The 25103-nt window shown below is 43.3% G+C and overlaps 1 protein-coding gene across 1 annotated transcript in view; it reads left to right on the top strand.

Annotated features, from left to right (window-relative positions):
* Nucleotides 1-322: 322 nt before the first annotated feature.
* DLST (dihydrolipoamide S-succinyltransferase) overlaps nucleotides 323-25103 on the top strand; it is a 160930-nt gene continuing 136149 nt past the window's right edge. Inside the window, exons 1-5 of the mRNA XM_069208479.1 lie at nucleotides 323-452; nucleotides 22790-22823; nucleotides 23601-23649; nucleotides 23971-24026; nucleotides 24797-24871. Coding sequence (XP_069064580.1) covers nucleotides 387-452; nucleotides 22790-22823; nucleotides 23601-23649; nucleotides 23971-24026; nucleotides 24797-24871 — 280 coding nt within the window. The 5' untranslated portion in view covers nucleotides 323-386. The remainder of the gene's footprint in view (nucleotides 453-22789; nucleotides 22824-23600; nucleotides 23650-23970; nucleotides 24027-24796; nucleotides 24872-25103) is intronic.

Here is a 25103-nt window from a genome sequence, read left to right as displayed (position 1 = left end):
TCCCCTTAAATTCCGCCCTCTTCAGCTACTGTTTAAAGAAACTAAAAGGCTGATTTAAAAAGGGGGCGAAATTGAATTATATACAAAAAGGGATTTCTGTTTCTCCCCTCCCCACATATATGCTGACGGCTCCGTGCGCACAGAGTATACCAGAAAGGATAATGGGATTCAGTTTCTGCCTTTCATCGGGAAAGGGATCTCCCTTAACGCCCTCCTTTCCTCCTCTCCCCCCAGTCTCTCAGATCTGTCACTTTGGCTCCCCCTCCCCTGTTGGTTTCTTCCAGTATCCGCACCTTCGTTCCTCTCTCCTTGGTCCTCCCCTACTCATTTGGTTTCTCCCAGCCGGTTTCCGCCCTCCCGGCCCTGCTTCCTGTCCAGGCTTCATCATGGCGCTCCTGCTGTCGCGACCTGTGTCCCGGGCGCTCGGCCGCGGGCTGGGGGCACTGCGTCAGGTATGGGCTGGAGAAGGTGCAGACCTGCAGGACACGGGGGTACATCGTTGGGCGTGGCCTGTGTGTGAGAGGGGACTCCGGGGCGGGGCAGACGAGGCCCAAGGGCAGGGGGAGGGCAGTGTCGGGAAAGTGAGGAGAGTGAAGGAGAGGTGCAGTGAAACTTCACAGAGTTTTGATCCTGTTAATTTAGAATCCGCGACACTTTCCTGTTGTTACCATTCTAAATATTTATTAAGTTAAGTGCATTTAGATGGAGAAATCCCATAAGAGCGCCTGAAAACCCACTGTGTAATTTTTTGACAGGTTGAGAGCCGTGAAGTTTACGTCACTTGCCGTGGCCTCTCCCCTGCCCCAGTAATCTGGCCTGACAGCAAAGACCTCCAGACCTTTGAGCCGACTCCTGACCTACTTCATCAGGGTGCATCCCGCTTTGTGCTTCTCAGCTAAAGCAGTCCACGTTTTAACACTCCTTACACGACCCCTCCCATGGACCTCAGTAATTAACCACAAGGGTGCTCCTTGTGAGGTGACACCCAACCCCTAACCCTTGGATAACGAAGTCTTCGGATAACCTAGCATAACGTTGACAGGTGTCTCCATCCCACCGAACACCAGTTCCATTCCTCTGGTTTATTTTTACGAAAGCGGTCCGTCCTGAAAGTTGTATCTTGCCTCTAGGGTGACCACCTGACATTGAGGCAAATTCTGGACAGTACTGTAAAAAAAAAAAAAAAATCTGGACACAGGGTCAAAATTCAGGACGAAAGGTCAAAATTCAGGACAAAAATTCAAGACACACCCAAGAGAGGCAATGCCTCACTATGTTATCAGTGCATTTATTTACTCTTTTTTTTAAACAGCACTATTTATTCACTGTGGTGTTTTTGTGATTGCCTTCTGGTATGCTACATTCAGGTGTCGCATTACGTCCTTGTTCAGTAGTAAATTAATGCCCCTCCAGCACTGTGTCAAGGCTATCACCCCTACCCAAATCTGTCCAATCTTTCTTGAAGAGAAAGTAACAGCAACATTTTGATTATGTTTCTGATTATTTAAAAACCCCTGGCAAACAGTTTGGGAATCATTAAGGTAATCAACCTTATGCTAGTTTACACAAATTTAACAAAAACATCAGCCTCACCCCAACCGCCCATGGACTTTCAACCTAAAAAATAAAAAAATGTAATGAGGCTGGGCAGATAGTGCTATATGTGAGGTACCCACAACTTGTCTGTAGTCTCACAACACTAGAGTGAATGTCTGGGACTCTACATTTATCTCAGAACTGGGAGCCCGGACTACTAATCATAGATAATAAAAGAGGAGGATGAAATCAAGATCAAATGGGAGATCCACAGCAACTGATTCAAAGGGTTGTTGCTAAGAACTGGATGAATAAGAAAGAGAAGAACAAGGTAGGACAATTCCTAAAATCAGACAAGATGGGACCACCAAGACTATCGGAAGGTATTGCGTACCTGGGTAGTTGTCTCTACAGACAGGAGAGAGAGACAGAAGAGGCACTGTCAAGTGGTTGAACAAGCAGCACACACCACCTTGGCAAACTCTTCTGATGCAATGGTCTGCTGTTCGTGCTTGTGGAGGGAGAGCAGTGGCCAGACCCCTTGCAAGGTTGTGCATGGCAATTGCCCGCTTTGTCCATGTCTTAAAATGGTTTTGCAATTGAGCAAAAGCCAAACTAGTGATCTGGGTTACCCCTAAGTGTCAAGTACACATAAAATCTTCAAAATATTTGGGATGTAAATTGCACAAACAAAATGTAAAAATGTTAAAATGTAATTAGTGTTCCTTTACGTATGGCACTATTTTACCCTTCATATACAATTAGACCTCAGATTGAACTGGGAACCAGTTACCTTTTGATACCTAGTGATTAATATCTACCATTCTTCCACTGATTTGAAGGATGGAAATAGCAGAGCGCCACCGTCCCTCCGAGCCCAGTTTGTTTTTTGGTATTCTCTTCCGCTTTCTGTAGTGGGTCACGTGACACTAATGAAGATGGTGTACTACCCCGATGATCGTTTTATTTTTCAAAACTTCCCCTGCTCGTCCTTCGTTCCTTTTTAAGGTATGCCACACATTTGATTTGGTCACTTGGTAGCTCTTTCCACTCTAAAGCTACCCATGACTTTAGGTGGATTAGGCCTTCTGGATTTAGAACGCTATTATTCAGCTGCACAGGTCCAATGGGTGGCTCGCTGGCTTTCTGCGCCCCCCGCATGAGGTAGGGTTTAGCCGTAAAGACTTTTAAGGAGGGCTTACTGACCTGCTCATTGCTTCCTACTGACCATTCTACGGATCACCATCCTGGGCTTTCTCTTGCTAGAACCTGTAAAACGACTGAAACAAAGAAATCCTGTGCTCCTGCACTACCTTTGCTAAGCCTCCCCACTCGCACAGGACAGCCGTGCTCAGAGCAACTTAATCAGTGGCATGCTGCAGGTGTCTTAAAATTGGGGATTTATTTCTGGACGGTGAGCTACTAAAGTTCGAAACCCTTGTGGCAGACTACCATCTTCACCCCGGTAAACTCCTTACTTACAACCACCTAAAACAATCATTAAAATTCCCTATTTCATGTCTGCCACTTAGCACTAACCCTACATGAGGTGTGCCAGAAGATCTACACCATAGGGACTGGTGGCAAACTGATAAGATGAGTGTACAGACCTTTCCTGCAATTTGGACACCACTCCAGTTCTTCTTGTCATACTACCTGGGCGATTGATGTGGGCAAACCTCTGTAAGATACAGACTAGACTAAAATACTGGACTTTCCCCACAAAGTATCCCAGGGCTGTCACTTTAAGTAAATTCATAGAGCTTCCTTGCGAATGCATTCGTCCCATTGCTTGCCATTAGCTTTGTGGTTTGTAACTCACATTGCGTTGCTTTCAGTTTCTGGCTTTATTTGTTTTAGGCTATCCTTATTGAGTTTGTCCCTTCTCTTGCCCAAACTTTATTTACAGTATCCTTCAGAGTGCTCCCTTTCTGTAAACAGTCCCATAAATCTTGTTCTGATCTCATCACAGTTAATGTGCATTCAAAAAAACAAGGTCAAATGTCGGGTTCTGTTTTTGGAGGGAACTTAGTGTTTATTTTTCTTTCTCTGACTTCAAAGTGAGAGGATTTATGTGACAATCTTGCTGGATATTGGGCGTAGGAAAGAGTTTTTTCTATCACATGACAACATTTAAATAAACTTGAGAATATATCAGAATTAAGAATACAAATGAAGCACATTTTTGTTAATTCTGAACCGTGCTGGAAACAAATACCTTTATTTGATTAAAACAAATCATTGCATTAGGTGATGCAATTTCCTTACACAGTCTGTGCACTGCATAGTTTTAGTTGAAAAACTGTATGTCTGTGGAAATGTAATGGTCATTTCAATAAAAAACGTGTTGTCTGTAATGGCAGTGTGTTACCACACCATGCGTACTCCACTCTGCACCACTGCACCCTACTCTGCATCACTCCACTTTCCACCACTCCATGCCACTGCACTGTGGGACACTGCACCCTTCTTCCCTCTGAACCACTCCACTCTATGCCACTGCACCTTATGGTACTTCACACTATTTCTCTCTACTCTGTACCACTCTACTCTATGCCAATGCACTTTACGCCTCTCTACACCACTGCGCTCTGCGTACTATACCACTCCAGTCTGCAGAACTCCACTCTATGCCTCTCTGCAACACTGCTCTGCACGCCACTGCACTTTATGCTAATACAGTCTATGCTAGTGCACTTAACTGTGTAACACTCAACTCTCTGCCCCTGCATTGTACATCAATACACTGTATGTCACTATAATCTACTCTATGCCACGGCACTCTACTCCACTTTACTCTATGCCATCACACTCTGCCACTCTACGCAACTCCGCTGTATCCTGCATCTCTCCACTGTACGCCACTTCACTCCACTGTGAAACAATCTACTTTACGCCTCTGCGCCACTTCACTCTATACTGCACCTCTCCACTCTATGCCACTGCACTCTACTCTGACACAATCTATTCTACGCCACTGCACTCTACGCCACTCTAAACCACTGCACTCTACTTCAACGCGCTCTAAACAACTGCACTATACGACACTGCACTTGACACTTGACTCTGCAACACTGCAATGGTCGCCACTATACTCTACAACACTCTACAATACTGCATTCAGCACCAATACACTCTATTCCACTGCACTTTATACCACTCTACTCTGCTTAACTCCACTCTTCGCCTCTGCACTTTACAGCACTGTACTCTGCTCTGTACTACTTTTCACTAGTCCACTCTATGCCACTGTACACTATGCCACTCAAGTCTACTCTGCACTCTAAGCTACTGCAACACTCTACACTTCTGCACGCTGTGCCATTTCTATTTTATGCCACTCTACTCCACTCTATGCTGCTCTGCCCCATGCCACTGCACTCTACGCCAATGCACTCTAAACAACTGCTCTGTACACCACTGCCCTTTACTCTGCACCACTGTACTCTATGCCACTGCTCTCTGTACCACTCTACACCACTTTACTGACACTCTACTCTGCAATATCGCACTCTCCACCACTGTACTCTACACCACTCTAATCTGTACTACTGCATTCTGTGCCACTCTGCATCACTCCATTCTATGCCGCTGCACTCTACAGCACTATATTCTACTCCGCACCACTCTACGCTACTCCACACCACTCTGTGCCACACAAGTCTACTCTACACTGTCTGCCACTGCACCACTACACTACTTCACTCTCTGCCACTCTATTGTATGCAACCCTACTCCACTGCACTCTGCCACTCTACCCTGCCCCATGCCACTAAACCACTGCACTGTACTCCACTGCACTCTACTCTGCACCCCTGAGCTCTACACCACTGCTCCCATGCCACTCTACACCAATATGCCACCAACCTTTAGCTGTGCTGAACAGCAGCCACTCTGGCAAAGCCAATAACTCCTGCGTAGGGGAGACGTATTGGCTTTGCCAATGTCCGTTAGTACTATGAGTTACCGAGTTCCTTGAACGACCTATGAATGTGTAAGTCGTTATTTTAAACATGCATTACACATACCATAAAATAGGTGGCTACAAAATGCGCAAATAAAAAAAAGTCCTTCTAAAATATAGATTTGAATAATGTACAGTTTAAAACCTACTACTAACCTTTTTTAATAACAGTCCAATAAAACCACACACTCAACAGCTCACCTTGAAACACCCTTACAGTATCTCTCTAAAATTAAATATCTTTGCCATCAGAAAGCTTCAATTGACTCCTTGGGTTAATGTCAATTCAGCTTTCCAGGCCCCTTTGCATTTGCAGATTTACAAGTTGGGCACATTTGCATTTCTTTAGGGAAGAGACACCCTGGCAAGAATGCCTGTTTCTATCTGTTTGCCCCTCCCTCCCACAGAACACATGAGACTTCTGCCTTTCAATCCAGCTGGGGAAACTGATCTGTCCTAATTACGTTTTTCCTTTAGGTGAAAGGCTAAAATTACGGACAAATGCTGTCTGTTAAGCCTTTCATCACGGACAACGGACGGCAGGGTGAAATTACGGACGGGTGGTCACCCTACTTGGCTCTCATGAATCACCCTGAGTACCATGTCTGATTCTGTTGATTAGTTAGTGTAGGACATGGACTGGGTAATTTCTCTCTCAGTAATTTGTTGGTGTGCCTAAGAATTGAAATGCATGGGAGAGTGATCTTGGTATGAAGACTGGTCATTTCCTATGAGACCACCTAGACCTGATGCTTTTATCGTGACACTCCAGCAAGGGGATTCTAATGCACCATCCAACCTAGATGATACTAGCCCTGCGAACCCCAAACCAATGACCTATTGGACCGTAAGTCCCGATTCACCACCCAATTAGTTATGATTAATTTGGAAGAGGCGATACACGAAATGAGCCATACAAAATAGGCCATTAGTTACAAAACTATTTTAGCAGTTACGAGGGGTGAAAAAGGAAAATGGGATGCAAAAAATATGATTAGGCAGCGTGATTCTAATGCTATATTTTTCCATTGTCCAAGTCCATTCTGTAGATTTCCCAGTCAACATAAAACCAAGGTATGCGGTATTAAGGCTATAAATTCCTTGCACATAAACGTATCGCCTGTTTTGCTGGTTAAGATACCCAGGGACATTGATCACTTAAATCCGTTCTTCTTCATTGTCACTCTGTATTCTGTGGTTAGTGAATGCCCTTGACACAACCATCTGTTGAACTGTGTAAAACAAGTATGGGAACTTTGATCCTAGTTGCTGTGGAGTTGGGCCACAGTGGCGGCTAAAATGGCAAAATATTCTGCAGCTATTTTGTTGACCTTTCACATTCAGATAAATGCAGATAAAAATAAAACACACAAAACCTTTAATGGAAAATAAATTCAGTTAATGTAATCTTTGGGAAATACACTCTTACCTTGTGAAAGGTCAGTTGGTTAATGCCATCACAGCAGACGTGTGTGTTAACCAGTCACATAGTTGAGCCCTGCTAAATGCAGTGGGGGAATAGTAACATGTATTATAGTGCTATGAGGTCCCAGCCTTTGAATGTAAGCACTACGAATATGCAACTCACAATTTTAAAATAGTATTACAGTATAAGGCTGCTGCCACTTGTGCAAAAACCCTTAGTATTTGTTAAAACAAACGCTTCCAGAATATATATATTTTATAGTAAAATGCAGTCATACTGCAAACCCGTTTTATATGTTTTTATTAAGAAGGATGCATCCCAGAACTCAGCTGATAACACCCTTTACACTATCACCATTCAAAATAATAAATCTTTGTCACCATGGTGCTTCAAGTGAATCCAGTCAATCTTTAGATTTACTGATTAACCAGTTGCATACATGTACACGTCTTTTGGGTAGTATGCACCCTTGTGAGAAGGCTGCTTGTTCTTTAATGACCACCTCTTGCTTGTCTTCATATAAGGAGATACCTTTCCTACCCTTTCAGCAAGAGGCATCTAAAGGTCAGCATCTGTCATTCAGGAACAATTTTTTAAAACAAATTTGGGGAACTGGTTATTTAAATATCAAAAAGGTTAGGAACGTTGTTCCCAATAGATGTGGCCCAGTTCAAATACTGGAGGCAACCCACCAGTAGAGTGCATGTGTCACTCTGAGGGAGGACCTTCCCTCCCACGCACCATGACCCTTTCAGGGGTGTGGAATTTAATAAAATATCTAATTGTTCGTGGTACAGGTTGCTTCTTAAATCTACTTGTCCTTTAAAAAAATAAAATAAATCTACTTGTTCCTTTGGTGCCATGTAGTGCGGCAACAAATTATGACCACAATCTCATTATGTAAGAGCTCTAATAATAGAATATCTGATTGTCCAGGGATGCTACTATAGTAAGGCTTGAATACTTGCAATTTCAATTCTTACTATAGAAGTTTCCTTATTTTGCCACCTTTCTGCAGATCTACATAGTGAGCTGGAGGAAGCAGTAAGTAATATTCCCAGGGATGGAATGCCTTTGAGTCTGCAAACCTACTAAATTGCATGTGTTAAAGATTTTCACCAGCTCTTCTTTAATCTTTTCTCAGAATGAAAAGGGTTGGAAATTTACTCCTGACAATGGCAGAAGGAGAAGTTTTTCCAGGGTTGGGGAAAAAAGTGGTAGGAGGGAAAGTGAACTTGTAAATGCTCAATAGATTTTCACATGAGCAAATCTACATATGCATATTTGTTCATGCTTAAATACAGTTCACAAATATTTTCTAGGAGTATGATTTCCTGGTCTACTTCTGTAAGTTCTTGTGAATTCATGAAAGCCACTAATTCAAAGATGTATACCATGGGTGCATTAAGGAGGCCATTTTCCTTCACCATATTTACAAAGTGTTGCAGTGCTTGCATTGTGCCACTTTGTAACCGTTGGCGCCACATTATGCATGCACCAGACATAATGTATGCAAGGGGGCCCGTGAAATGGTACTGTGACATTTACATTTCGCTGTGCCATTTTTTGCTTAATTTTTAACGCCTGCTCAGAGCAGGTGTTAACATGACCTGCCCATTACTTTCAGTGGGCCTCTCTTTACTTTGCAGGCTTAGCACCGCAATTTATGGTGCTAATCATGCAAAGTACCACAATAGCATCATAAATTCTGACGCTATTGTCTTAACGTGCACCATGGGGCGCCGTATTGTAAATACGATGCAGACATGATGTTGTTGGTGGGGTTGGGGCAAAAGAAAAGTGGGGCATCACAGCTGGTGCACCACTATCTTGTAAATCCGGCCCTTTGTTTTATTAAACTTCTATTTCTCTCTGTCGGCTGGCTTTACTGTGAATGATCGTGTTCCGCTCTTCCACTAGGAGTATATTGGCACACAAGGTCTACCCTCCCCCCCCCCCCACCCCCCACCCTCGAGACTCGAGCAGGGGAGGTGCTGTGCTGAGGGGGCCTTTGTTACGCCAGTGGTGTGCTGTGTGCTTTTTGAAACCCAAAACTTTTTTTTCTTTTTGCCAGTGTTTGTGACCATTTTGAGGTCCTGGTAGCTCCCACAACAATCAAGTGTTACAAAAACCATGTCAAAACAAGACACGCATTGACAAAACCAAAAGACTTTAAAAATGTCAGATCGGCTTGCTTTGCCAGTGCTTGTTTATTTTCATGCTTCCCATAATCTTGTTGAAAATGGTAACACTGATTTTTCCATTAGGAATATTTTTTGAAAATACTAGCATGCATCAACGCATTTTACTAAATGAAGTTCCAAAGAAATAGCACCTAAAATTTCATAGTAGCAAAACATTTATTTTCCTACTTGCATTTTTTTCTGAATATTTTATTTTGAAAACAAAGAATCATCACACTTGCTTACAAGCTTCTGCAAACATTTGCATGTAATCAGAGAGCATTCTGGGAGCATTATATTTAGCCTTATATTGTTAAACTTTTTTTTTTTTTTTTTTTAACTCGAACGACTTTCAGTAGTAGAACCTTAAAACGTTTACTTATAGCCTTACAGCGCTTACCCAAATAATAAAGGCTTTTCATTAATGAACCATAAAGTTAATAAAGTTTTAACAGCATTAACATATGGACCCACATATTACCTCAACTGCAGACAGTTCCTCTCTCTGTAAAGTGGCAGCCAAAGAGTTTGTGCTATAGGGGGTTGGGCCTGCTTGTCCCCAGGACAAAATAAACATGTAATCTTGTTGCCCTTGACCCCAAACAATGTCCAGAGTGTTGGGTGATAGGAATTCCACACCCCTGCCCTTTTTAAGTCTGAATGGACAGCCCTGCCGTCTCCTGAGCTTCTATAATCCACCTTAAAAAAAAGAAGAAAAAAATCTTTCATGTGTACTACAGAGAGTGGATTTGGTTCTGCCCATCTGTTAATGGCCAATTTTGACTGGGCAGACGAGACTGCTTCCACAGGAAAATAGCTTTCTCTCCAAGAGTTGTAACTATTAGTTTATTAAGTCGCCAGAGCTTTTTATCAAGTTTAACTATTGTGTTACAACTGTGCTTGGGCGTTAGATCAGATGCGTGCCACTACAATGATATGTCTCCCAGATAATCATGGTGTTTGTTCTTCTCCGGCAGCAGTTCTGAGGGAGGAGAGCAGTCGGTAGGAATGTGTTGCTGTATTGCAGATCCAGTTACCTTCTTATTTCCATCATCGACTTCTTCAGAGCTGCCTTAACCTTGGACTCCTTGAGAGAATGGAGTTTTTTTGTTTCTAATTCCTAATTTTAAAATGTATAGGTTGGATAGTTTTTTTATAAGCTCACTGGCTTCCAAAATGTAATATATTTTTAATTCTAAGTTATTATTAAATTCTAACATTACTAACAATATATTTAACTTAGTTCAAACTTAATATTTTTAAATATTCAAATACTTTACTTATTTAATGTACAGTAATTTTAAATTACCCTTTCTTGAATTCCAGAAACCCTTACTACCCCTTAATATTAGCCTACCCTGAATCCTAAAACCCCTCACAACATCTTACAGCTACCCTTCCCTGCACAATAGGAATCCCTTACTACTCCTTAACACAAGCTTTCCTGAATCCTACAGAACATTTACAACACCTTGATACTGCCCTTACCTGAACCCTAAATACTCTTTACTACCCCTTAAGGGTTCCTATCCCAGAACCCTAAAATCGTTACTACCTTTTAATGCTACCCTTGGTTGAACCCTATTAATTCCTTACTAACCCTTACAGCTGCCCTTCCCTAAAACCTAAAAACCCCATGCTACCTCTTACTGTTACCTGCATCTGAACAGGAAAAACATAGACCCTTGGCACTAACTTTCCCTGAACCTTAAAACACTTTATTTATTTGAGGAGCGATTACAAGTTTTCTTTTTGTTAAACTTCTAGGGTTTCAACAGAAACAATTTAGAACTTCTTAAGGGTCGACTACCTCTGGATAATCCAAGTTTATTGGCCAGGTAGATGGTAGTGTTGTGCAGGAGAGCCTTGTGTGTCATGCAGGTTATCTTCAACTGGATCCGTGCTTCAAACAAGATCCAGTTAAGATGTTTTAAGATTGGTGTAATGTGGTCGACTTCACTGGATCCCGTGAGGAGCCTAGCAGAAGAGTTCAATGGGGCTTTTAGTGGTGCCAGTCTTACTTTGGGTAGGCCTGCAAGAGTAGCACTCCCATAATCTAATCGGGAGATGACTAGTGTAGGAAGTTGGCTCTGTATGTACTATTTCAAAGTAAGAAATAGCATGCACAGAGTCCAAGGGTTCCCCTTAGAGGTAAGATAGTGGCAAAAATAGATAATTCTAATGCTCTATTTTGTGGTAGTGTGGTCGAGCAGTAGGCTTATCAGAGGGTAGTGTTAAGCATTTGTTGTACACACACAGGCAATAAATGGGGAACACACACTCAAAGACAATTCCAGGCCAATAGGTTTTTATATAGAAATATATATTTTCTTAGTTTATTTTAAGAACCACAGGTTCAAGATTTACAAACAATACTTTAAATGAAAGGTATTTCACTTAGGAAATTTAGGAACTTTGAATTAGCAAAATAGCATATACAGTTTTCACACAAATGGCAATAAGCTATTTTAAAACTGGACACAGTGCAATTTTCAACAGTTCCTGGGGGAGGTAAGTGTTTGTTAGTTTTGCAGGTAAGTAAACCACCTACAGGGTTCAAAGTTGGGTCCAAGGTAGCCCCCCATTGGGGGTTCAGAGCAACCCTAAAGTTACCACACCAGCAGCTCAGGGCCGGTCAGGTGCAGAGGTCAAAGTGGTGCCCAAAACGCATAGGCTTCAATGGAGAAGGGGGTGCCCCGGTTCCAGTCTGCCAGCAGGTAAGTACCCACGTCTTCGGAGGGCAGACCAGGGGGGTTTTGTAGGGCACCGGGGGGGACACAAGTCAGCACAAAAAGTACACCCTCAGCGGCACGGGGCGGCCGGGTGCAGTGTGCAAACAGGCGTCAGGTTTGCAATGTAGTTCAATGGGAGACCAAGGGGTCTCTTCAGCGATGCCGGCAGGCAAGGGGGGGGGGGCTCCTCGGGGTAGCCACCACCTGGGCAAGGGAGAGGGCCACCTGGGGGTCACTCCTGCACTGGAGGTCGGATCCTTCAGGTCCTGGGGGCTGTGGGTGCAGTGTCCTTACCAGGTGTCGGATCTTTGAAGCAGGCAGTCGCGGTCAGGGGGAGCCTCTGGATTCCCTCTGCAGGCGTTGCTGTGGGGGCTCAGGGGGGGCAACTGTGGCTACTCACGGGCTCGCAGTCGCCGGGGAGTCCTCCCTGTAGCGTTGTTTCTCCATAAGTCGAGCCAGGGGCGTCGGGTGCAGAGTGCTAAGTCTCACGCTTCCGGCGGGAAATGTGTATTCTTTCAAAGATGCTTCTTTGTTGCAAAGATGCTTCTTTCTTGGAGCAGAGCTGCTGTCCTCGGGAGTTCTTGGTCCTTTTAGATGCAGGGTAGTCCTCTGAGGCTTCAGAGGTTGCTGGACCCTGTGGAACGTGTCGTTGGAGCAGTTCTTTTGAAGTGGGGAGACAGGCCGGTAGAGCTGGGGCCAAAGCAGTTGGTGTCTCCGTCTTCTCTACAGGTTTTTCAGCTCAGCAGTCCTTCTTCGTCTTAGGTTGCAGGAATCTATTTTCCTAGGTTCTGGGAGCCCCTATATACTCGATTTAGGGGTGTGTTTAGGTCTGGGGGGTTAGTAGCCAATGGCTACTAGCCCTGAGGGTGGCTACACCCCCTTTGTGCCTCCTCCCTGAGGGGAGGGGGGCACATCCCTAATCCTATTGGGGGAATCCTCCATCTGCAAGATGGAGGATTTCTAAAAGTCAGAGTCACCTCAGCTCAGGACACCTTAGGGGCTGTCCTGACTGGCCAGTGACTCCTTGTTTTTCTCATTATCTCTCCGGCCTTGCCGCCAAAAGTGGGACGTGGCGGAGGGGGCGGGCAACTCCACTAGCTGGAGTGCCCTGGGGTGCTGTAACAAAGGGGGTGAGCCTTTGGGGCTCACCGCCAGGTGTTACAGTTCCTGCAGGGGGAGGTGAGAAGCACCTCCACCCAGTACAGGCTTTGTTACTAGCCACAGAGTGACAAAGGCACTCTCCCCATGTGGCCAGCAACATGTCTGGTGTGTGGCAGGCTGCTAAAACTAGTCAGCCCACACTGGTAGTTGGTATGGTTTCAGGGGGCATCTCTAAGATGCCCTCTGGGGTGTATTTCACAATAAAATGTACAGTGGCATCAGTGTGCGTTTATTGTGCTGAGAAGTTTGATACCAAACTTCCCAGTTTTCAGTGTAGCCATTATGGTGCTGTGGAGTTCGTGTTTGACAGACTCCCAGACCATATACTCTTATGGCTACCCTGCACTTACAATGTCTAAGGTTTTGCTTTGACACTGTAGGGGCATAGTGCTCATGCACTTATGCCCTCACCTATGGTATAGTGCACCCTGCCTTAGGGCTGTAAGGCCTGCTAGAGGGGTGACTTATCTATACCTATAGGCAGTGTGAGGTTGGCATGGCACCCTGAGGGAAGTGCCATGTCGACTTAGTCACTTTATCCCCACCAGCACACACAAGCTGGCAACCAGTGTGTCTGTGCTGAGTGAGGGGTCTCCAGGGTGGCATAAGACATGCTGCAGCCCTTAGAGACCTTCCCTGGCATCAGGGCCCTTGGTACCAGGGGTACCAGTTACAAGGGACTTACCTGGATGCCAGGGTGTGCCAATTGTGGAATCAAAGGTACAGGTTAGGGAAAGAACACTGGTGCTGGGGCCTGGTTAGCAGGCCTCAGCACACTTTCAAATCATAACTTGGCATTAGCAAAGGCAAAAAGTCAGGGGGTAACCATGCCAAGGAGGCATTTCCTTACAACTAGGGATTGGACTACTAACTGAAAGTCATCAGGGAGCAAACGCGGTTTAATTTCCTTTAGTGTGTTGAGTTGGTAATTGGCTCCCCTGGTGGCTGTAATCTTGCATATTTAAGTGTTTGTCCAGCATTATACTTAGCTTTCTGGTTGAGTCAATGATGTGAGGGGATACATTTAAGGGCTGTAAGTTGTTTGAGCCATGCTTTTATGGGGATAGGGTGATTGGTGGGGCAATAAAGTGGAATTCTGTTTTAAGTGTGTTGAGCAAAACGTGATTCCGAGTTAACCACTGTTGGGTTTCCAGTAGGGTGCGGTTGAGAGCTTTGACATCTTCAGATGAGGAAATTTTCAAGTACAATTGTGTCTCATCTGCGTACATGTGGTAATTAATGTTTGAGTGCTTCAGAATTTCAGTGAAAGGTTCCAAGAACAACTTGAATAGCGTGAGTGAAAGCATGAATCCTTGTGGAACTCCTATAGAAACCGGAGTACTGTCAGAAAAGGATTGATTAGCTTTGATTCTTTGAGCCTGTTGTGTAGGAAGGAGCCAAATCAGTTTAAATGTGAACCGATAGCCCTATCCTTCTTTCCAGCAAGTCAAGCATATTGTCATGTTTAACTGTATTGACAGCAAATGTGAGATCAAGATCGTTTTGATCAAGCAGTCTCAAGGCATCATTTGCAACCTGAGTAAGAGGCATTTCAGTACATTGGCCAGTTCTGAAGCCGTACCGATCAAGAAGGTAAAACTGCTCAATGTTGTTGCAGAGTTTCAGGTGTACACTAGCAAGTAACTTTGCTAGTGTAGAGGTGTTGGTAATTGAACGGAAATTGTTGTGGTCCAGCAGGTCAGCATTGTTTATTGTTTTTGGGGGATGGGGCGGAAGGGGTGGGGAGTGATAGGGATTGCTTTTCCCCAAAAAATAATAATGAAATAGAGGCCCTCTAGAACATTCCTTGAGAGAGATGCATTAACAATCCTAGTCCAAAGTAGGTGTAAGAAGGATCTGAGTTCTTTGAGATTGGCAGGAATAGGATCATTGCAGTGACTGGAGGGCTTAATTGATGTTATTGTTTTGAGTATATCGTCTTTTGGGAGTTTGAAAGCTTTCCATGTGGCACAGTTGTTTTGTAGTGTGATCAATAAGAGGATCTCTCACCGGGTGCTGCGCTAGGACTGCAGTTTTATCTGGAGCCTGATACCAGTGTGTGAGGAGTTTATACGGTGCTTCCCTCCCTTTGACATTGCCATAGGACATTTGGGCCTTGTCGTAAAATCTTCGAAATCCCTCTCCCATTGTCTCTGGCTCATGGTCAATTGGGATAGTTTGTAAACAGCTGAAAGCACATACTTGCCATGGTTTCGATCTTTTTGTCCTTTTTCAAATTCTGTTAGTGCCTCGAGACTCGCCATACTTTGTCCACTGTAACCTGAAACAGAAAATCAAACACCTCTTAAATAACAATTATCAATCTTACTTTACCCTTCCAAGCTGTCTCTGGATCGACTGAGGCCCCCAATGTGGTTAGCTAGAGCCTTCGCCCTCCCTCACTACCCAAGCAAAACAGAAGCCCTTTCTGAGAGCTTATCAGACTGTGCCCACGCAGCTAACTTACTGAGATGCAGACATCTTGACTACAAGGCAAAGCTTCAAGGTGTGATTAGTTGAGATAAGAAAAAGGTTCTGCAAATGTATTTCCGAAACCATGTAATGGAAAGTAATAAATAGGCTTTTTTACTGATTAGTCTATGTACAGAAATCGCCATTGGTGACTGGTACTACACATACATAGTAGGACCCGCTTCCTCCACCTATATATTTACTAAAGGAATATCTGAACATAAGAAGCCACAGGCTGATTTGAAATGATAGTGCGTCTATCCCATTTGCAGACTTTAGAAGAAGTCAGTAGTAATGCTTTACAATTTTAATCTACAAAATAGAACGTGGTACCTGATAGAATCAGATTCCCGGTGAAGACCTCAGTAATGTGTTTCGACATGTGAGACGGAGAACCCCCAGCATTGAATCAAATAGGCTTTATTACAAGTAATTTGTAATGACCACTTAATAGTGGATTAAGTACACTGCCTTTGGGCTACAACACCCTCAGTGAGGGTTGAGAAACTGATTTGCATGACTGGTGAAGCAAACAAGGAACCATATGATCACTCATGGATGTCAACATTAAATTTTTTCTAACATTTGTTCTTGTTTGAGGTTAGTCAATGCTGTAAATAGGATTGCTTTTCCATGAATGCTCAATTATTGGCACGTGAGCGATGGAAATAAGAGTTTGAACAAAATGTGTTTCTGATCATGTACACAGAAAAGGTTTATCAAAGGATTAACAGTAGTAGCTGGTAGTCTTATATCTTGATGCACTCTAAATCCGTACCCAAATAAATTGCAGAAAAAGTAGTGCAGCTACTTGGAGCCAGCTACTACAAGCTCCACATTCCAGAACAAAGTGTTGGAATGTATACACTTTTAGGATAATTTAGTGTGCACTTAGCAACTTGTCTAATGGCATTCTGTTTTTCAAGCCATTCTCAGTCTTTCACACAGATATCAAGGCGAAGTCTTGCAGTTAGTTCCTTTTATAAGTCCATATTATTGTTCTTCATCTGAAGAAACATGGATTAAAAATATTTATTAGAGCCAGTTTTGCCAGCCAATGGATTTTGTCTTTTGGCTTTCTCAAGGTGCACGGAGCCGCTACAGTTTTTTCACTGCAAATGAGTTAAACGCTTCACCTGGTTTGCACTTTAATCAGTCAATAAATGCATATATTCCACAGTTACAATATTGAACCTGTCCAATTTCATTTGAGGTGTGCATGAGTGTTGGAAGTTTAGGCTTTGAACTTCCTTTCTACCATTCAGGTATGCAAATGTAGTGTGCTTGATTAACATGGATTGCATCCCGGTTACCATACCTATTTAAAAACATCTAATATAAAGTGTGAATATAGTATGAGAGAAGGTTTGTGAAACTGCACTAAAATGACAGTGAAAATGATTAGAATGTATAATGTTAACACAAGAAACGCATCCAGGCACTCACCTTAGAAAATTATTATGTATTGTTTGGTTGCTGATTGGGCAACCTATTTGTTTTGATACCACCCATCTTCATGGTCAGGCTCTGGGACAATATCTTTACTTCTCCTGTTTTTGCTTCCCGCTGGTGTAATGGTGGCAACACTAAATCAGTTATGTTTGTTAGAAGTCCATGTTATGTGAGGTTTTTGTGCAAGTAGTGGCGTATGATTTCTGGTGGCTGATGTGTGGTATTATAGGAATGTCACCAGTTCATGCTATTCTTTCTGGGGCTGGTAATATGTGATATTGTAGTCAAGCCTTACACTTGCTATGCTCGCTTGGGTTAATGTCCTTAGTATTACAGTTCAGTCCATAACTGACTTGGTACACTGTCTTGACTGTGGATTTGTAGCATGTTGTTTTTAGCTGTCACAACTGTGGTATAGTGCATTCTCCAGACGTCTCTACCCCGTGGTATTTTAGCACATGCTTGCAGTTGTATGCAATATTAGACTGCAGTTTGCTGTATTAGTCCTGTTACCCTGTTGTATAGTCAGTCAAAAACCATTGTGCTGCGAATTCTGTGCTCAGAAGCCTGTGAAATCTGCTCAGCAACCAGTACAGATTGTCACTCCAAAACTAGGTGAGCATACATAACTTCCAAATGTTATGCGTCCACTTGTTGCCTCTGGCATACTGCCTTGACCACCAGTCAGATATAAATACTAGACCCATTGTCTAGAACCATGGGTTCCTGGTCATCGTTTGGGATCGGGTATCTTGTACACAGTGTAGATGAAGAGAACAGTAGAACAATGTTATTTTTGTTATTGCCATATTTTTAACCTCATTTTGGTTACGGAGGGATTCCCAGGTTATGTCCAGGACCAGCTTTGTGTCAAAGGGGTACTCCATTTGTATCACTTGCTTGCCTTTTTTGGTCCTTTTCTGATAGTTTAGATCACCCAGGAACTAGAGCACCCCTGCTGGTTCCTGAGTCAACTTGAACCATGGACCATATTATGACATTGGACTCTATCAATCTTGCACCTATCTCTGACATCATAAAACCTTTGTGGCTTATCTTGATCCTAGAAGGTGCTGACACCTTCTGATTTGCTTTATTTCTTATTATGCACAAAATATTTCACCTGTAAAATAAATACCTCTTCCCTGTTCCACACTGATTGGGTATTAAGTTTAATTAATTGTATTACTGAATGTCTTACTGGCCTCCACTTCCTGGCATAAGACTCGACTGCTTGACCTTGCTACCTCAAGAAAATCAAATGCCCAAAAGTAACTTGGTTATTCAATAGAGTCCGCTAGTATCTGGCCTTGAGTCCAAAGGGTAAGTGACAGTGTTCACAAACTATATCCAGTAACCATTGAAGGAACCAGAACTCTTTGGCTAGCTTTGCCCTCTTATAGATGCTGTGCACTCACTCCATATTTATTTGGTAGAGCAAGCTAAAGAGCTATATTTTAAATAATATTGGGCTACTTTTAGATATCAAATTGTTGAGGCCCAAGAAAAGAATGACAGTTGCACTTATTTGTGACCAGGACGTTTTTAATAAATGACACAGAGGCACCCCCATTTCGGAACTTTCACTAAATGGCGTTGCTCCCTGTTTTTGTGATCAACAAGTATGATATTGATCAATTGAAACGGCCCTCGTGAAAGCAATCATCACGCCTCAGGAGCTCCTTACTTTACAAGCACATAAGGCTAGAAATGTCACCTAAATTAGCTTTGGGTTTGTCTCTCTCCAAAGTTGCTAAATTTCCGATTGAACTCGAGTTATCATCAACTCAGTCATCATTTGTTGGTGAAGAATAAAAAATGACACCCGCATCTTTTCTGCATCTATAATTGCTCGTGATTCAGGTGATATTACATTTTAATTGTTTTTAAATTTGAATATGCATTTGAGTCAAACACAACAACATGCCTAATTGGGCTTGAAAGCAAAAGTAACAGGGGAGCAGGGGAGCAATACATTGACGCTCATTAGTGTACAGCACATTCTTGTGGACGGGTGTTCTAAAGACTCTTGTCCCCGTGCGGTGTACCCACTGTTGCCCCCCTTTACCTCTTGTATCCCGTGGCATGCCCTTCAAGGTCTCCAGATCTTTAGGAATTTCTTTGGGCAGCCTCTGTCTTTGTAGCTTATCTTTTTTGCCATCATATAGAGGTCCATCCCAGTCTCCCATTCCCTCAGTTTAGGTATCTCAGGGGCTCCCCAATGCTTTGCCACATCTCTTGGCCACTACCAGGCCTAGATTGCCAAAAGAGGAGCTTGGGATGTGGTATATCTACATCCGTGGTTATGCCCAGCTGCACATATTGTACATCTGCTGGGATCTCTTCTTCCAGTATTTTCCCAAGTTCTTTCAGGACAGTAGTCTGGCATTTTTGAATACAGGGACAAGCCTAGAGTGTGTGCAAGAAGGACCCCCCCCATTCTGCTTCACACCTTATACAATTTGGTGATGCATCCCTCCTAATTCTGTGAAGTTTAACCCTGTCGTAGTATACCCTGTGGAGGATTTTGGATTGTATTAGCCACAGATGGATTTTGATGGTGACTTCTGACTGGTACATCAGGGCAGCCTCCCAGTCTGTGTCATCTGTGGGTCCCAATTCCCCTCCCATTTAAGGTGATTTGACGTTGTTTTGAGATATTTTTTTTTTTTTTTTTTTTGGCTGAGCCTAGCAGCGTGCATGCGCTGTCTGGCAAGACATGCTGTGTTCTGTCTATGGGCTTTGACCCCGCCCCCTATAGCCATTTGTTCTTTGTTGTGCTTGTCATAAATGCTTTCTTTTCATTGGTGCATTTTTCTAAATGCCCCTTCTTTGTGTGTTTAGTTTCCTCACTGGCGATTTCACTAAGAGAACATTTTTGTTGGCCATCACACTACGTTCACGCGTAGTCACGTTTCCTCATGTCAGAGCGTGTGATGGCCCCTCCTCCCGTCTAGTTTCGATTTTGCCTTTTCTGCTTATAATTGTTACAGTTTGCACGGTTTAACCTGCCCATTCGAAACGCTGCATCCATTTCATGGTATTTATTGTGCATCATGTTCCAATTTCTTCTTATTTCGCCTTGTTGCTAAAGCTTTAAATTGGTTTGTTTGTGAGTTATTTGAATATTTTTGAAGTGTTTTGTAAGGCTTGCCTGTGTTCACACGAATTTATAAACATCGTGTTTCCATGTGCTTCCTTTAATTTATGTCCTCGTCTGTTTTTTTTCTTGCCCACTGCAGCCCCCCTTATCGGGCCTTCAGAAGCACTATTCTGCTTACAATTGACAGCTCTTCACACGCTCTGTTGGCCCTTGCAAAACACTTCATCGCTCACATCCCCAGCCCTGCGGGCCTTTCTGAAGCAGTGTTTTCCTATATGTGACTGTTCTTTAAGTGCTTGCTTCATTCCCAGGCCTACCAACTGGGCAGTGGCACAGTTAAAAAAAATATTTCACTACTATACATGTGGCTTCATCCCCAACCCTACTGGCCTTTCAGAAGTATGGGCGTATTATATGTGAATGCTTTATAGGTGCCTGTTTTGTATCTAGCCCTGCATGTATTTTTCCTTTTTTATTTTTTTTATTTTAGCAGTTTTATACAAGGGTACATTAATTTATGGTTGTTTGGGGAAATTAAGTGATTTGCCTAAAAACACACCATGTTAAGCCAAAGCCAAGACTACTGGGTTCCAAAGTTCCAAAACCGGCTGCTCTGGCCGTTACCCCACATATATGTGATTCATTCAGTTCCTGTCCTTTTAGAAGCGGCGGTGTATTATATGTGACTGCTTTATAAGTACCTATCTTGTATCCAGCTGTGCATTCATTCTTTTTTAGCAATTTTATATACCGCAAACTGGCAAACAAGGTATTGGAGCGCTGTACATAAGCATCAGATATATCCCACAAGGACACATTCATTTATGATTGGCATGGGCAGATGAAGTCATTTGCCCCAAAACATAGCTTATTAAGCCAACGGCAAAAATCTACTCAGTTCCAAAGTTTTAAAAAATTGGCTTCTCGGGCCATTGCCTCATACATGTGATTCATTGTGTTCCAACCTCATAAGTGTCTGCTTCATCCCCAGTCCTACCGAACAAAGTTTATTTTATTATTATTTCACTACTATACAGTTGGCATCTTCCCAGCCTTTGCAACACCCTGCATATCTCACATTCCCAGCCCTGCCGGCCGTTTAGCAGCAGCGGCTTCTTATATGTCACTGACTTTTCTTGCCCATTCTGCCCCTTCATTGTCGGCCCATCAGACTAGCTACTCCACTTATAACTGAATCACTTTAACATGGTTTACCGGCCCTTACGAAATGCTGCACGTCTCGCATCCCAAGCCTTACTGCATATTCAGAAGCAGCATTTTCTCAAATGTAACGCTTTATAAGTGCTTGTTTTTTTAATATAAAAGATATTTTATACACCTACACCAAAAGTGTTCACTCAAAGGCATTCACTTGACTCAGCGTCCCTGTATGTTCCTAAGATGCACATATTCTGGCTTTAATTAATAGCTTTTTTTATTAATCGGGACAGACTTACAAATCTGCAGGTGCTTTGTCATACTATAAGGAAGAATGATATGGTTTTTATGCCTTGCAAGAAAGTTTTAGATGTGATGCGTTCTCTTCCTCTTTTGTGTTTCGCCTTCACCTGGAGCATGGCCCAACTACTTGTGTTCTTCCAATGCTTCGGTTTCGGGAGCTACTTTGTTTTTCTTTTTTTTTTGGCTTTCCACAAGAGCGCATGTGTACACAAGCGGTCTCCCTCATATACTTCAACTAACCCGTCCCCCCAGGTGCTCTTCCATACCCGTTTGCTTTTGTCTTCCACACCAGCTCTAGACCGAGATTGCTTTGTCCCTGTCGCAGGTTCACTCTTGTGTTTCTCCCCCCACCTGCTATCATGTTGTCTCGCCTGTGTGGTTCTGTGCACCCCTCCTCCATGTTGCTTATGTGCTTTTGCGCCTCCTTCAACTCTCTTTCATGGAGCCAACATTTAAAAAGCCTCCACGCAGACTCATGTGGCCCTCTCTGGCTTGTGTGCTTCTGTGCTCTCCCTCCCATGTTGCTCTAGTTCATCCGTGCATGCCACCTGGCTCTCCTTCATGTTGCTCCCTCCGGTGCACGTTGCTACCAGACACCATTAACATGTTTTTTTTTTTTTTTTTAAAGCACCAAAAAAAAAGACTCCTCCGCTTGGCTACTACCTTATTTTGCAGAGGCATAGGCATGCTTAAAGCATGCATGTGCCTACAAAATGATACAGACCAGCAGCTTTGACGAAGAGGCATTGGTAGAGTCAATAGGTCTCTAAGGTGAGATCTATCGGCTTTTCCAATGCTTACCGGAACCAAGACCTTGTCCCTGTTGGATTTAGCCAGGCTTTGGTAGAGTATGCTCACAGCCATACTCACCAAAATCTTATGCATATTTTGCTTGTTAGTCCATCTTGAGCTTAAGTGACAGCTGGTATAATTGCACCACTTTTAAAGGTTTTGTCCTCCAAATCGATATTGAGATGAAGCACTAGTGTCTCCTAGTTTGAGAAAGGAGAGCGAATTTTGATTCTGGAAGTATAAGGACCAGGTGCTTGCTGTTTGAAACACGGGATTGGAAATGTGAGGGGGTGGCTATTCTCAGCATCTTCGTAGAAGTGATGCACTTCTATTTGTGTGTGTGTTATTTACTCACACAAAATAGCTAAATAAAAACGGATGATGTTGCCACCTTTCTATCACATACTAGTGATGATTTAGGGCACCTGACTGTGCTGTCAGTTTGTCTTGATGATTGGTGTCTGATAGGACAGGTAAAACAATTGATTTCTATTTCTTCTCTTGCAGAGGCCCAGTCTGCTTGGAAGTCGTACTGTATCACGTAAGTATGTATTTATAGTGACAGAAATGGACATTACGGTTTCACTCTCGTTTTATGTTTTTGAAGAGATGTTCCTTTAGCGGGAGAGCTTCCGAGAATGGACTTTACCTGCTCAGAGGATACCTTTAAAGCGGTCCAGTGATATGTGAAACTCCATAATCTAATTCAGCCGAGATCGTGTTCAGCAGAGGTGCTAAGTATTGAGTGCAGTCGAGGTCTGAATACCTCTAGGTAAGGCTGTATTTTATGTTGGTGTTCAGTCTAGGGAACACCATTCAGTTGTCACCTCAGATTTGCAGCGTGCAGGTTTGTATCTGGAGCCTTAAGGAACACACATTTTTCAGATCACTCCTAAAATGGAATATAGGAGGTCTCTAAAAAGCTACGCGAAGAGCATAAAGTGGCAAAAGTTTCCTAGAGATGCCGTAATTGATGCTGAATCATGCTGTATTGGCGTGTGCTGTAGAATAGTCAATTTCGGGGTTTTAAGCATCAGTATGAGGTGCTCAGAAGATTGAAGTGTGTTGACAGCACCGTTAAGTTGAGGCCTTTGCACTCCATCAAAAGATGATGCACAAATGTAGGATAGATTCTACATTTTCTATGAGTGATGATTGATGACAGTTCTCTAGCGTGTGTTGACCTTTTGTGTCCTCCTTTTTCCATCTGGCAGCACCAGCTGTGGGCAGCAGGGGATGCTGGAGTATTGGGTGTAAGGGCTGTAGGTTTGCACTGCCAGCAGCTTGTCTACTCTTAACTTGCCAATTCTCTTTTTAGAATTTGCCATTTACCAAGGACCGTCTTGTACCAAGAGCAGGTGGCTTCCGTAAGTACAAATAGGAAAAGCTATACAGTACATTGATTCCATTTCGTTTACTCTTCAGAAATCTTCCAGAAGTTACAGATACGGGTGCCACTACACTGGGAGCGGGTGGAGAGCCAAGGGGAATATCCCAGCTACATATAGTGGTATGATCTTGTGATCTTGCTGTTGTCAGAGAAGTCCTCCCAACCCCGTCTTATATTTACCTAGGGGCACCGCTGTGTCATTTAGGATGTTAGTTCTTCGACCCCCATTGCCTCTCCAGTTTGCTGAGGTTGAGTGAACTTGGCCATTGCTGACTGTTTTCTTTTTCTTTTTTTGCAGAGGCAATAGTCCTCATCTAAGCACAGTCCGGTTATTTCGAAGCACTGCTTCCTGCAGTAAGTTAAGAGAGCCGTCCAGTCTCCTTAAGTGGGTGCATGTACCAGATTGCTAACGCCACAGATTTGAAGTTGCCCCCCTGAAAGTTCACTGGGGAATGCTGTACCATATGCACTTTTTGGGGGGTGATGGGATGACTGGGGCAAAGCCTCCACATTGATTTATCTTCAGACTTGCCTATGCATATCACTTGGCCAGTGGGAAGCAAGGCAGAATTTGTGAATAGAAAGAAACAATCACAGAAGCTAATGGATAGTGATACCCCTTGTAGAAATGGCAATGCGGGCATGGGAAGAGCTGCTTCAGCAGATACCACATCATTCAGCTATGAAGACTTAACCTAGTTTCCTTTGTAGTGTGATTCTCCCTTTTCAGAATCTGTATGTACAAGTCCTGCAGGTCTTTCCTCCTTGCGATGGCTGCAATTCATATTTTGACATTTTTTCAGTATTCTTTCTTTAAAATGAGACTGGTTTTGGCAATATGAATGAGTTACTTGTTCACATGGTACACAATTCCCCAAATATGGTTGAATTGCGTAGAGCTAGACGGGTGCACTGTCTCCTTTCTCAGAGGGTGAACATTTTTCTTTTACTGTTTTCTTCGGCTAGTGCTTGTACCTGTTCCCTGCTGCCCTCTCATGCAGAGGCTCTGCCTCATATTAATTCAAGTTCTGCTTCAAGTCTTTAATTGGATGAGTTTGCTGTGGCATAAATAGTTGTAAGTGTGCATGTGTAGTATCCACGCTAATTGTCTCTTCTTCTTACAGATCAAGATGTGGTTACTGTAAACACACCAGCATTTGCAGAGTCTGTCACAGAAGGAGATGTCCGGTGGGAGAAAGGTGAGCGCACCATCTACCCTTAGTGAACTGATAAACTTAAGACTCAATTACACTTCAGAGGAACTTCTCACCTTTGCTGATTTATACTGTGCCCACTAGCCATTTCTGGCTCTAGCATTACGTTTGCGTTCCCTGCCCAAAACCAACTTTCCCTCTGTCCGGCCACTATTGTGGCCAGCTGTCCTTGTACTCGATGATGACCTGTGCTATCTCTGACTCTGCTTGCCCATTA

Source organism: Pleurodeles waltl, chromosome 9 (assembly GCF_031143425.1).
Source record: "Pleurodeles waltl isolate 20211129_DDA chromosome 9, aPleWal1.hap1.20221129, whole genome shotgun sequence".
NCBI classification, from domain to species: domain Eukaryota; kingdom Metazoa; phylum Chordata; class Amphibia; order Caudata; family Salamandridae; genus Pleurodeles; species Pleurodeles waltl.
This window is presented reverse-complemented; position numbering and strand designations above follow the sequence as displayed.